The sequence below is a fragment of the Lagenorhynchus albirostris genome, chromosome 9, assembly GCF_949774975.1.
Source record: "Lagenorhynchus albirostris chromosome 9, mLagAlb1.1, whole genome shotgun sequence".
Lineage (NCBI taxonomy): Eukaryota > Metazoa > Chordata > Mammalia > Artiodactyla > Delphinidae > Lagenorhynchus > Lagenorhynchus albirostris.
Genome location: NC_083103.1, coordinates 106,382,493 through 106,397,427, shown reverse-complemented (window position 1 = coordinate 106,397,427; position 14,935 = coordinate 106,382,493). Strand labels below are relative to the sequence as shown.

General features: G+C 46.1%; 1 protein-coding gene across 2 annotated transcripts in view; it reads left to right on the top strand.

Moving 5' to 3' along the window:
* OPCML (opioid binding protein/cell adhesion molecule like) overlaps positions 1-5,533 on the top strand; it is a 500,180-nt gene extending 494,647 nt beyond the window's left edge. For both annotated transcript variants that reach the window (XM_060158022.1, XM_060158021.1), the window contains one exon: positions 5,433-5,533. In XM_060158022.1, the coding sequence (XP_060014005.1) occupies positions 5,433-5,533 (101 nt within the window). The remainder of the gene's footprint in view (positions 1-5,432) is intronic.
* Positions 5,534-14,935: the final 9,402 nt, after the last annotated feature.

Here is a 14,935-nt window from a genome sequence, read left to right as displayed (position 1 = left end):
GTGGCCATACCATAAAATCTTCCTTCCGGCCCAGAGTACACATACTGATTGATTGACCTTTGTGACATTTACCATTTCTGGAATTTATCTCTTGATCATTTCTGTCTCTTTATCTCTTCTTTCTGTGTGCTGAGGGCTAACTTATTTTGGTCTGCATAGGTCCTCAAGGTATTTAGTTGTCATTGTTGTCATTCACAGTTGGTTTCGTGGCTTTGTGTCATCATATGAGCTTTTCAAAGATGCTCCACTTCAGGAAAGAAGGAAGCAATACGTTTTTAGCGTTGAGGAAGGGCAAAGGAGCGGCTGGAATGAGGGGAAAGGGCATAATTACACATTCTCACTTTTAGTTTATCCCTGAAAAATACTTAATTAAGGCTGATGTTTGTAAGAGCTGTTCTTTTAGACTGAGTCACTGTTAACCATAATTAAAGATTCCTTGAATGTGGTGCTTGCCCACAGAAAGAGCCGGGCTTCTACATGCACTTCCTCAGAATAACTGGTCTTCTCTGGGAAGCCTTTACCTGTGGTAGGAGCCACATCAGGTCTTGTCAGGAGAGACCCGTCACTTGCTAAGCCAGAGTCACGTTTGCTTTCAGTGGGTGTTTGGCAATTATCTTTAAGAATTCAGTATACACAGGGTCTCTTTATTTAGAGCAGGAGCCCCACAAAAGGTACGATTTTAGAGACTAGCAGTTATAGTCCTGGTTCTAATCCACCCAACTGTTATTCATCCTTTACTTATACTCAGTGATTTTATGTATCATCTTCACTCATCCTCAGAGAACCCTGCAAGTGTACAGAAAACCACCTCCGCACATATTTTATACATTAAAAAAAAAAAATGTTTGAGAGCAGTTAACCGTCTCATCTGAAGTCATCCTGCGAGTGACTACCGGAGCCAGAATTCACATTCAGTTCTCCTTGATTCCTGAATTCACTCCTCTTAGACAGGCAGGGTGCTCCTGAGATGAAAGGGAGGTTGGATTATTTTATTCCAAAGGACTTTCTTCTCAGAGTCTGTGAGGGCTTAAAACATATTTGTGTTTCTTTATTGATTTAGACTAGGACAGAGGAATTCTAGGTCCTAATGGAGGATAGGGGGACTTCCCTGGTGGTCTAGTGGTTAATTCTCCGAGCTTCCACTTCAAGGGCCACGGGTTCGATCCCTGGTCGGGGAACTAAGATCCTGCAGGCAGTGTAGCGCAGCCAAAATAAAAAAAAAAAAAACTAATGGAAGATAGGGTGTGTGCAGGCAGAGGCTGTGCCTGTCTTCCTCTTTGGAACAGAGCCTGACACGTGAAAGCACCAGCACACGTTTGTTGAGTGGGCGGCATGGCTTCCGAGGCCAGCGTGGGGTCTGCTTCCCTCGCAGACTGGTCCTTTGCGCTTGGCCTTGCCACAGAGCATGGCTTTGGACTCTCTCATTGCCCTGCCCAGTGCCCCACACCCTCCTCCTAGGCCCTAATGGCCGGAGGTCTCTCTCACCCATCTCACCTCTTCATTCTCACCTACCAAAACCCAGCTCAGGTTCAACGTATTTGGAAAAGGTCGAAACAAGCCAGTATTAGCCTCAACTAACAAGTGGAAGGTAGGGGGTATGGACCCACCAGAGCAGCCCTTCCCACGATCACATGACTTCTTCCTACCAGACACTGTCCTAATCCCTCCAGTCCTTCATCCTGAAAACTCCACGTTATTACCCCCATTTCCAAGGAGAAAACTGCAGGTGCTTTGTCTGAGATCACAGAGCTGGCAAGCCGCAGAGTCGGGATTTAAGCCCAAATTGGTCTGAAGCCGAAGTCCCAAGCGTCGGCTGCACGTTTACATTGGTCAGAGGCTTTACCCCCAAAGGGTTTAGGGCTGCAAAGACAGAGCGGCGAGGCCAAGGCAGGGCAGATGCATACAAGTAATCATGGGACCACACCAGGTCACTACAGCAGCAGTCCACTGCTGCTTCTGTATTAAAGCACAAAGAACATTTGCATAATCAGGTGAGTGGCCTTAGCATACAGAAAGCCTATGGGAGAGACCCAACCCAGATTCTTTTTTTCCCCTCATCTCCAGTAGGATCAGGCTTACCTTGAAGATGCCATTAAAGAATCAGTTCAGGGCTTCCCTGGTGGCGCAGTGGTTGGGAGTCCGCCTGCCGATGCAGGGGACACGGGTTCGTGCCCCGGTCCGGGAAGATCCCACATGCCGCAGAGCGGCTGGGCCCGTGAGCCATGGCCGCTGAGCCTGCGCGTCCGGAGCCTGTGCTCCGCAACGGGAGAAGCCACAGCAGTGAGAGGCCCGCATACTGCAAAAAAAAAAAAAAGAATCAGTTCATCGCTGATGGCCTTTGTCTTACATTCCTCCAACATGCAATATGGTACACGGACGTGAGCCACTCTCTCCCGGCTTTGAACAAAGCCCGAGAGCCTTCCTGTAGGCCCCTCGCTTCCTGTAGACCCCTCGCTTCCTGTAGACCCAACTGCCAAATCCTCAAGTGTGTCCAGGGTCCACAGGAGGAGAGCACAGCTAGTTTAATCTCTGTCCTAGTAGATGAGGTAAACGCTTTGGCCAGAATAGCTCAGCCCTTTCTCATACACTGATTGGCCAAAGGCCACTGACGATAAATTGCCGTGTCATCTGATGCTTAAAGCAGGGCTTATAATACCTGCTAAGGAGTAAAATTTCCTGAAAATGCATAGAAAATGAGGCTGCAGAAAAGGAAACTTTAGGGTCCAGGAATGTTTGGGGCCCTCCTGCTGTCTCAGGAGATGGCATGCTGGGTGCAGAAGGCAGGAGTGTGATGGCTTTGCACCACTGGAAAAGGCCATCTGGCTGCTCCCCAGCTGTCCCTTCTGGGACCAGATGCAGAGTTTGCAGCCATTCAGTAACTCAGGCTACTAAGGAGAAGAGCTCAGGTCATCCCTCCCAGCCTCCTCTCACTGCAGGTGGGAGAACCAAGGCCAGAGAGGAGCTGGCACTCAGCTAGGAAGCAGCAGAGGCACACGGAGAAACTGGGTCTCCAGATCCCCAGGCCGTTATTCCACGATGCCGTGGCCTCTGAAAAACATGCGCAAAGGACTGTTCTCCACAGAGAGGAAGTAAGAGTTGTGATACTCAAGGGCACCAACCCTGCAGACAGAGTGACTCGGTTCTAACCCAGCTCTGGGTGTACTGTCTCATGTGGCCACAGGCAGGGTACTTACCTGCTCTGCTTCTCAATTCCCCATCTGTAAAATAGGAACGCCATAGGGTTTCATAAGGATAAAATGGATTAGATGTTCAGCATTTAGAGTCATGTTTGGCACACAGAAAGCACCATCTAAGTATGCCTTATCTCACCCCCCCAAGCGGGCTGAGCAGGCTCTATGCCTACCGAGGCCCCTCAGAGTTCCACTCCTTGGAGAACTCAGCTGAAGCAAGCTGAGGCTGTAACACCCCTGCCTAAGCAGCATGAACATCTTCCTGGCACTGCGACCTCCCATCTTGATGATTCTTCCTCCTTCTTTCCCTGCAGCTCGCACTGCTTTGTCTTCCTAATACTCCTAATACTTCCGCATACTCCACGTGCTGGTAGCATGACATCCCCAGAAATGCTAAGCCCACTGGTAGAACTTGGAAGAAAGTGATTCCTAAACTAAAGGCCTCTGTCTGTCTAGAATGGAGCCCATTCAGTTGTTTCCTAAGTTGATATCAATATAATGAATTAGACACACACACATGCATACATATATATATATATATATAACTAGTGAATATATATCATATATATAATATATACTTTAAATATTCTTTACAAAAACATATGGGTCTCATACATCTGTGTTGCCCATTTCCTTTTAAACTCACTTAAAAATCTAAATCACTCATCTTTTGCAGAAGACAACATAGGGAATTACCTCGGGCTTCAAACTGGGCCTTTTCCAACTCAGCACATTCCGTAGGCCAGTACAGTTCCTAGGATATATGCCTGGACTGAGGGGCCTCAGAGTCAGGCTACTTTCTATAAATATTTATGAAGCTGTCGTGGGGACCACAGCAATGGGCTAAGGACTGGACTCTGCCCTTATCTGCAAATACTCTATAACAAAAGTACAGAAAACTATGAACAAGACTCTCGACCTATCGAGTAAATATGAATTTTTAGTAAACAGAGAATTGTACTGTAAATCAGAGGAAGAAAAGGAATCCTGTTGAGATCCCTGGGGTGGGAACAGGTGGATGCCAGCTGCTGGCGTGAGAGGACCATCCATCCCCAGGCTGACAGCATCACCGCCCGCCCAGCAAGCCACATGACCTGGCTCCTGTCTGAGGAGACCCTGCACCACTGAGGCTTTTTTCAGTAGTAAAGTTATTTCCAACAAGCCAATTTACTAGTAAAGGAGGTGGTGAAGCCCTGTTTCTTGCCTGTCACTCCATCCCTTTGTCACTGGCCCTACAGGGTTGCTTCTAATCCCTTGACTAACACTTAGTTTTGCTTTCCCCGGAATACTCTCTGCTCCCTGCTCGCTGGCTACTCTGGTCTTGCTTATGACCCTAAATTCTGATGCTGGTAAATAAAGGTGATGGAGGAATACAGGGGCAGAGGTGGACACTCAGCCTTCCACCCTGGGCCCTCGGAACAGGCAAGGCGATCCCAGTGCACGTGGTTTGTCTTCTCAAGGATGCAGATGAAGGGAAAGGAATCGCACCTGTGATTCTGTGGTCTTATTTCACAGCGGAACGTGAGGGTTTCACGAGGGCTGTGTAAAAGGGCCAGAGAGAGGGAAGAAGAAAGAAAGAGGTTGAGGGAGAGCCCTGCCAGGCAGGGGCGTAAGGTGGCCGTTGGGTCTGAGAACGGGGGTCGTCTTTGTCACCTCTGGAGACGCATCTCTGACTGCTGGGATAAACCCAACCATAGTCTTTCAAACTCTGGGTGTACGTATTCATTCTTCCTCAGCGGCTTTGGGAGACGCCGCCCCAGTATCCCAGTCACACCAGATGAAAAGCCAGCCACATCAACACCTAGACTCCTGTGTTTCACAAAATCTTCTCTTCCTCTCCTTCCTCCTCCCACCTCTTCCCTCCACTCTGAGCCTCATCCCTCTCCCTGCCCTCCCAGCCCTGTCTGTTCTGGACACGATTTCCAAGGAGAGCACAGAGGTAGAGGCGCTGCTTACAAAGACCCTGCCCCGCCCTGTCGGCCCGCACGTGTAACCACTCCCTCCGTCTGCCTCTTTCAGTTTTAAAGCCCAGTCTGAGAGCAGGCTGTGGTCCGGGCACCCCAGCAACAAGTCCCTTTGTGTTTCTCCCGGCGGGTGCTTTCCATTTACGCAGACTCGGAAGGGTCACTGGTGGGTGGGAGCTGCCCACGGAGAAGCATGTTTATGCGGTGCTTGTCGCGGGATAAGGATGGTGCCCTCTGGGTGTGCGCTAATGGGTCTGTCTCTCTTTCTCCCACACAGGGCCTGGAGCTGTCATTGATGGTGTAAACTCGGCCTCTAGAGCACTGGCTTGCCTCTGGCTATCAGGGACCCTCTTTGCCCACTTCTTCATCAAGTTTTGATAAGAAACCTTAGGTCTTCTGAGCAACGCCTGCTTCTCCATATCACAGACTTTACCTACACTGCGGAGAGCAAACCAGTTTGGGCTTCTTTTTGTTTGTTTCTGTTCTTCTTGATTTGATTTTCTCTTTGGTTGGTTGGTCTGTTTGTTTGATTTTTCTATCCAGTTTGAATGAGTGGGGTTGGGGGGGAGGGGTGTGCAGGGTTCTACCATGTGTAGGATGATCATTCATTGGTGTGTCCAAAAATGGAATCTGTTCCTCTCCCTTGGCCCTTCCCTTTCCTCTGCCTTCCCAACACCATCACCACCAGCCCTGCCCCCCCCCAGTACACCATAAGCTCCATCTGGGCAGAAAATGTGCCTCGTGATAAACACCCTGAAGACACAACTTCACGTATAATGTAGTGCACAGCGAGAATTACATCCAAGTGTCCTATTAGCTGCATCTTCTAAGCTTTGGACCATTTTCCTGACTATAATGTACATATCACTCCTTCCATGTTTATTATTGTCTAACTACACGAGGGTTCACATCCTTTCTTTCTGGGAAGGTCTCTCTCTAAATATATATGAAACATTGCCATCTTTTCAGCCATTCTGCCCTATCTGCTTTCTCTACCAGCTACAGGGATTTGTAGTTTAGGGATAGGCACACAACCCAAAACTAAACATTCAGAAGTCATGTGACCGAATAAAGGGGGAAGCATTCTGAGGATGGTACTTCTCTCAAAAACATGCTGTCCAGGTCATAAACAATGATCTGTAGATGGCTGATAATTTAGGTTTTATCAAGCTCTCTATGAAAGTAATCATATGGTTATCCATCTACTCAACTGTCCGATTGATCGTTCCATCCACTTATCTACCCACCCATCTTCTTCTCTAGCAATCTATTTACTTTATCAGTCTGTCAATGTAATTATCTAGCACGTCTATGTCTTTGTTTCTTTCCCCACTCTTCACTCTCAATCCATCACCACATTAATCTCTAACCATATTGTGTCTATTCCACTGGATTCATGTCTCCTCTACCTTCTGCAGATATTGGCATCTTCAAAATGACCTATATCAGCTTCTCATGCGAAAGCCAATGATCTCACAGGCTAACAACATAGAAAGGCAACATGTCATGGACTGTCTGGAATGTGCTAGCCCATCTACCCAAAGTAGATACTGGTAAGAGATGGACAAAAGTAGCAATCGAATGGTCGGTCACTCACTCTTCCCAGCAGAGACTGTGTATTGAGAAACACCTTCTTGGGAAGCAGATAAGCCTTGGCAAAGCCTCGATGAGTATCGTGTTTTTTCTTTCTTACTGGAAGGACGAGGTGCCAAAATTCATGTTTCTCTCAGCCTTTCAAGAAAGTGCATGTCAGGAAGCTATGGGACTGTGCTTAATAGCAAGAAAGCGAGAGAGAAAACACAGCTCCGTCTCTGCAGTGTGAAGAGAGCCGTCCACCTGAGTGGGGTGACTTCTGCTATTGTCTCCTCTCTGCTCCAGTTTTGGTTTCATCTGTTTGAAAACTATCCAGTAAAAAGCTGATGGAAGCCAATTACATGGCGGGTGTGTTGACAACGCTGGTATATGTTTCAGGAAGCTCTTCTGAGCTGAGGGCACTTGAGCAACTGACAGTTTCCAAGCACTTGATTAACACAACCCTGCAAACAGAAGGGGAAAGTGACACACAATTTCCTCGGATACAGACTGCTTCTCCAGGAGCTTTGGGGAAGGATGCCCTCAGCTCTCCATGTTCAGAGCAGATCTTTCCAGAACACAAAGAAGAGCTGACCTGGTCTTTCTGTATTGTCTCCTGGGACGAGGAGGACTCAGCCGGCAAGTGTGCCAGGGCTCGAGAGAATGGCATTGCAGACCTGCGGGGCTGTGCCCTTGCCCCGTGCTGCAGGGAGTGGCCTGCTGAGGGTAGGAAGGGACATCGCCAGTGACTGCCCCACAGACCGCTGGAAAACTTTCAGCTCCACAGTCTAAAACATGAGAGATACCAGCTCCACAGAGTTCCGTTCCTTCGATGCTTAATTGATCTGCTTCCTCTGAAATGTGACCTCTTTGTTTTTGTCCGTTATCACATGCACATGACGTACACAGTGAAGAAACACACACACACACACACACGTAGGCTGTCTTGGCGTACAAAAAGCTGGGCGCTTCCGTAAGAGAGCTGGCGTGAATGAAATTAATATTACACTTTCCAGCTGTAAACAGACATCTGCATTTCCCACGGAGTTGCCAGGAGCCAGACTGCGGGAACGTTAAATGATGTGCCAAAAGCAGTGTGTGGATTTCAAGTTCCAGGGACAGTCGAGAACAGGCGTGGAGTCAGAATTACAGGTCGGACATCAGCGTTTCAGACCTGTCACCACACGGGGCTCCTGGAGCGGGGCTGGTGTCAGACGCTGAAGGAGCGTTTAACGTGTCATTTGAATGTTCTGTTGGTAATACGCTTGTTCCTTTGGAGTAACAAGTGTGGAGGCTGTGGAGACGTACCGTCTTGGAGAACGCGGTGCTTGAAATGGACAAGCTGGGCATATTCCTCACTCCGGGACTTGATCTAGAGGAAGGCGCCCGTCCTCCTTCAGCCAGGAGGACCCAGAACCTTCCCAGCACAATGAGCCTGGGTCTCAGACTCACTGTGGAACTCCGTGCAGCCTCTTCCACTGGCTACTGGGAAGCGTGTCTGGTAGTTACTGGTTCCAGCCCTGTTTCAGAGGGAAAAACGCCTGCCGTTAATCCTCACCTGTCTGGGATAAAGGCGGCCAAGGAAACAAGACCCAAGGAAACGGGCCAGTGGGAAAGAAAACCCTTCTGCACAACAGACGTGCCCCAGCTGCTGGGTTGTTTGGGCTCCTTTGATAGGACAGGAGCTGTTACCCAGCATCTTGAAGCATAGAGAGCAGCAAACGCTTACTAAAGACAGTATCCATGCTCACTGTACGCACGGCAGGCGGATAGATAAGGCCTGCTGGAGAGATTTTTTTCGAGATGCCGGTGATGGGGCCGGGGCTTAGGGGAGAGGAGGAAAAAATGAGTTATCAAGTCTCTGAGGACGTGTGGCTCTTCATAGGTTTTGCACGTGGGAAGGAAACCGAATAAGGCTTATCAGGAAATCAGGTGAGAGGAACTCAGCTATGTAGGTACTCTGAAACCCTCCCCCTTCCAAGACCAAGTTAATATGTATTCCCACCAAAGTAATTCCAGTGCCAGCGCTAGTTAAGGCCTGGCCAAGCTTGTTTCTCAGTAGTTTGATGTCAAGTGCCTGATACAGTCTTCTGCAAGTTGAAGAAAATGCGTTTAGTTTTTCTCATTCTTGTTTTAACTGGGGGAGGGAGGCCATACAGGCGAGTGGTGGTCAAAACGTGCACCTATTTTATACAGAGAGATGACGTGTGGCTGTTCTGCTGTAGCTGTACTCAACTGAACAGAAGGGAAGTGCAGGCTGTGTATCACAGAGAGGCCTGGGGCTCTTTCTTCTGAAACCCATGCCTCACGCTAGACAATCCATTTCACGGGTTGGTCAGTTAGTTCTCAGAACCTGGGTGGGAAGTGTCCTCTGGGAGTCGGGACAAGTCCACAGCCAAGGATGAGTTCAAGGATGTGTCTCTGCACCAATCCAGCAACTTGCTCTCCACATGGAGGAGTTGGTGACCTCTGCTTATGCCGGGAAAAGTCACGTGAGAAGAGTAGAGCACCTTAAAGTGGGCGGCCCGTCTCCAGGAGAGCTTGTCAACCGCGGTGCATCAGGCGTGGCTGTAGATTGGTGGGTACTTCCAGTGCCAAGGGAAGGTTTTCTCCTCCGTGGCTGCCTGTGGATGCTGTCAGTAGGAGGGGAGGAATGGGGTGAGGGTTGGGGCCGTGTCATCTTTTCCAATCTGACCCTGAGTCCTCACCAGAGAAAAACTGGCTTTGTCATACCTGGAACCAGCCCCCCTTCCCCCCCAAAAAAAACCTCCACAGGATTAAAAACAAAAAAAAAAACAAAAACAAAATTTAATCTCTTTGGAATTCAAGAAAGTAGGGGAAGCAGCATAAAATGTTTCGAGTTGGCAAATTTCATTTTTTTTCTTTTTCTCCAAAAATGAGGATCGCTTGCTTTCGTTTTGCATGAGCCCTCGTCCTAGAAACTTACGCCCAACTGCCTCCCCGCCTACTCTTCAAAACTACCTTGTTTATTTTATTTTAAGACAAATAAGTTGGAGCAGTTGCAGTAAAACTTCACAGGTGTGTAGCTGGGAAGGCAGCATTTTCAAAAAATACCGTATGATGAGAACTCCTCATCATCACTAACAGCCAACAATAAAGATGCCAGTCTCATTTCCCTCATTTCTTGAGAGAAGAGAAGTAAATGAAAGGAGGAAGAAATAGATATGCAATTAAAAGATGTGGCAAAAAGAGAGAGCTGAACCAGTGCAATGTAGCCTTCAGGTGCAGAACACTGGCGGTCCACGAGGATGCAGAGTGGACCCAATTAGACACGACTGTCATCAGCCTGAAAGTAGCCAGCGAAGCCTAATTTCCCATATTTTAAAAGACATTCCACTTTGTTTCTTTCAACAGTGCCCTTTTAAAGGCACAGGGTTGTTTCAGTTGTTCCATGACCCTGAGTGGGGAAGGAAAGATGGTGAACCCTCTACTCTTTTTCTGGGGGGCCACATTCTATGCTATTGGCAGATTTATAATGATATCGATCACAGCAATGATAAGTAATAAAAGCTGCCCTGTGTTAATTAAAGGGAGCTTTTTTAATCATTCAGAACCTTTTGTGACATGTAAAGTGCAGTTGTGAGGAATGTGTGGGTGTACGAACATGTATCTGTCAAGTTCAGAGTCCTCTAGATTAAAAAAAAAATTATGACTTATCAATGGTGCCGTTATAGATGTGTCAGACCATGGGTGTGCCCATTTTCACAATTATCCTTAAAACAAATCTATGTTCAAATGCTTTAAAATTTTATCACATGATACAAGAGTATAACTTTGTCAGCCTTCTAGAGTTTTTTCTCCTTCTATTTTCTTTCTTATTTTTTCTTTCAAAAATCAATGAAGACTTGATTTCTGTCAATAATTGTATTAAGGGTGAATATGCTACCTGAATTCTGTGCATGTTACATTGTAGTTGTAACCTTTTCTAATTCAGGATGAATATGAGATGGTTGTGATTGTGCAGTGTATCAATAAAGTTCAAAGAAATTTGTAACTTTTGGGGGGCTGTTTATTAGGACACCTCACTGGGTATCCAGGATTGGAGAAAACTAGGCAGGCTATGCTTCTCCCGTGCGTGTGTTTTAGGCTTTGGGAAGCAGATGCAACCAGAAAACTGAGTAGCATTTCTCTCTCTCTCTCTCTCTCTCTCTCTCTCATGCATGTATGTACCCACATGCGCAGAGAATACTATGAAGCCTAGGCAATTTCATATTACAAGTGTATGTCACATATCTATTTATATCATATACTTACAAATAATATAAAATACAATATTATAAAATGCAGCTGTAGCCTCAAAGTCTAAATTATTTATTGACCTAGGCTAAAATGAAATCACAAGAGAAGTTTCAGAAAAAGAGTGACCAGACAGACACTGCTCGGACTGAGCGCTCCTTAAGAGTTCCTGCAGGTTGAGTCCACTCGATCAAGCACCACTTTGACAGGAGTCAGTAAAAGAAAATACGGTGACTGTGATAACACATTTATTCCTAAAAGCACGTGCCATTGGAGGAACTGTTCTCTGTCGTAGGTTTACTGTAGCATCTATAGGGTAATAGCATGAGAAAGAGATCTGGAGAACGAGCTCCCTTCCTCTGTCTTTCCTAAAACATCTTTCTCTTTCAGTAAAGCTCCCACCACTTGGTCGCACATTCATCTGCTCTTCCGAAGGAACAGGTATTAACCTCTTTCTTGCAACCCAGATTCTCACCAACCATTTATACGTCAACCAACCCTTCTGAGCTCTGCCGTTGACTACCTGTGTGATCTTGGACTGGACTCATCTTGGACTCATCTTTGTTTCCTCAGCTGCACCACTGGTGAATTTACCCCCCTCAGTGTGTTCTATCAAAATTCCCTGGACAGTTTTTGTTTCCCTTTCAACCACTGGATTCCTAAGACTGCCCCCAAATAAAGCTTAGGTCAGTGGCCGATGATTATTTGGGCACGCAGCAGAAAGTGGGGGAAGATTCTTCAGCTATACAACTTCTCTGGCCAAGACCTCAAGCTGGAGTTACGAGGCTTGTTTCTCAAGGCTTCCTAGACAGACAAGGGCTAATCCTGACCTTTCATGACTCTGTTTCCCCTACAGGGGATGGAACACAGATAACTTGATAGACTCGATCATGTTCCTTATAAATTAAAATACGGAGGACATGGTGGGTACCAGTGATGGAGCGTTTCTAATTTCCTCAGACTCATTGTAAAATCATGACTTGTCGAGGAAATGAATTTCCAGTTCTAACGTCTTAATGCCTTTTGTGCTCCCCGCCACCCTCTCCTCCTTCTTCTTCCTTTTAATCATCCTCTCCCCATCCTCTCCTGCTCCTGTTCATACCACAGCATTTACCCATCCATCTGCTTGCCTGCTTGCATAGACATTTATCGGTCTTTCACTTCATCTGGCCACTCAGCTCCATCAATCATCGATGTACCAATTTATTTCTCCATCAGCTAACCGTTCACCTATTCACTCACATATTATTCCCCCATTTTTCTAACCCTTATTCCATCTATTCACTCATGCACCTCCCTAATATGACAGTTCCCCACCTATTTATTTAAACTGTCTAGCCATTCTTCACCTGTCAGTCCATCCAGCAAGCATCCTCCAACCAGCCTTTGGCAGACGTACCTATTTACCAACCCACTTGAAGTGGGTAATGAAAATCTTTGCTGTTACCTTTCCATTCTGCAAGGGAGGCCTTATCTAGTTATTCTTCAGCATGGCAGCTAAACGATAGGATGCATTTTCATTATCTTTGCCTGCAATGCATCCTGTTAAAAACATATACGTAGAGAAGGGCTTTAGGGTATTTATTAAGGGCATACTTCCTCCTATCAGGATTATGACAGCAGGCAGAAGGTGGAGAGCTGGGAGTGTGGTGGAAACACCCAGAGGAGCAGATGTTAATGTATAACTTTCTAACACTAGGAAGGCAGGCAAGCCATGAACATGAGAATTGACTGAGGAAACAGACAGGAGAGACCTCAACTGGCAGCTGTTCCTTCTTTTCTGTTTGGTTTTCTGTTAAATAAATGACCTATTTTGATGGAGACCAGGGGATGGGACTGATTGGTAGCAAATCCTATGATCAGTTTTAAAAACCAACACCCTCAAGCTACAGATGATGCTACCTTTCTTTAACATGTTCATCTGTCCATTAGGAAGTCTCTTTTTTTCCTTAAATGTTTTTCCGTGTATTCATTTATTCATCCATGCATTGAATTTAGAGAGGAACTCCCTTAAGGAGCTCACATCTAAGATGTGAAAACAGCTGTATTCAAAGAAAACATACAGGGTCATATTGCAGCTCTTAGGATAGAGATATGAGAAGGGGGCTGCAGAGGGAGCAAATATTGGGAGATAATTAGGAGGCTTCTTCCCTCTGCCCCTGTCCCAGGGATGCAGTCAGCTGACTGAGGCAGGGGATATTGTGAACAGGTAGATCACTACGCAAATAAACGGGGCACCAGGACCACAGCACATACCATCTAGAGAACGTCAAATCTGCTTGCAATAGAAGGGTTTTTTTTGGCGGGGGGTGTTGAGAGTCTTTCCTTGGATCTCAAAACTCCGTAAACCTTTCTGATGAGGGTAAGAGGAAGCAGAGACTGGGGAGCACAGGCAGAGCTGAGAGTGGAAGGGTGAGCGGCAGAGAGTATGGTCTTGCTGAATGGTGTCCTGTAAACCGAGTTTGTTCAGATAAGACATTTATATATATATATATATATATATGATGTGAACCACTTTTAAAGTCTTTATTGAATTTGTTACAATATTGCTTCTGTTTTATGTTTTGGTTTTTTGGCCATGAGGCATGTGGGATCTTAGCTCCCCGACCAGGGATTGAACCTGTACCCCCTGCCCTGGAAGGTGAAGTCTTAACCACTGGAACCGCCACTTGCCTAAAACTCCACGATTTAAGATGAAAGACATGGCTTATTTGCATTTAAGTGTTTAACAGCATCTCTTATTTCAAAATAAGAATATTTACAGTTCTTATCTATTCATTATGTGCTTTGTCCTATGAGACATATTTCCTTCTATTTAGTTTAAGTTCTCTATTTTCTCTTCAGAGACATAGTGTGATACCCAGTCTCATCTTCATTAATAAGGTGCTAATAACACCCACCTCAGAAGACTGACCGTGAGAATTATTAGGTGTTGAGTAGGTAAGGATGTTTAACATTGTACCTGTTACATATTAGTTGCAAAATAAACGTTAGTCGTTTTATTTTCTCTTCTTCCCTCAGCCTTCCCTCCATGTTCTCACTTAACTGATCCTCTATATGGCAGAATCTCAACTGTGTTTGCTTCTTTCAAAAAAATGAAAACAAAATATTTTATAAGTTATTTAAGTTTAAAAGGAAGAAAGGAATCTCTGAGTATTGGATGATTCAAGGACACAAGCTTGGAAAGTGAGAAGATTTTTGGTAGAAACCCCCAGGAATGTTGAAAAAATAGAGTAGAATTTCATTTCAACTTAATACACATGTATCGACAGCTAGTATGTGACAAGTACGGAGGATAAAAATGTGAGAAGCAGAGTGACTGTCCAGGAAATCCCAGGCCAGAGGAGGATTCAGAATTACATCACGACACGGTAGGTGGTGTCAAGGCCAGAGGAGCCCAGGAGAGGACACGCAGCCAGATGGCAGGGCTCAGTGCTCACCTCCAGAAGAGGAGATGTCTGAGCTGGGTCTTGCAGAGACAGAAGGAATTAGCTGGGAAAAGGGAGGGGAAGAGCTAAGTAATGGTAGATGCTCACACTTGATGAACCCACACGGTCATGAGAAGCATAGCAAGGTCAAGAACTTCCAAGTGCTGATCATCCCAAGATGGGTGAGGGCAGAGGCGGCACGGCAGGTAGAAGGGGTAAACAGGGACAAGATCCTTAAATCTTGACAAGAAATGCTGAGATGTTGGGACTTGTCTTAAAAGAGATAGGGGAGTTGTAGAAGGATTTAACCATAAGAGTGGCTAGAGTGTATTTGCAATTTAGAAATATCACCACAGAAGGAGGGCAGATTAATGGGCATTGGTCAGACTGGCAAAGGAGAAACTACCTTTAGAAGTAATTAAAATAATTCAGATGAGGAATGATAAGGAGTAATAACCAAGCAAGTTGGGGTGAGTTTTAGGAGGTAAATCAAGAAAGAAGGACTAGATGCCTGGGGTGATGG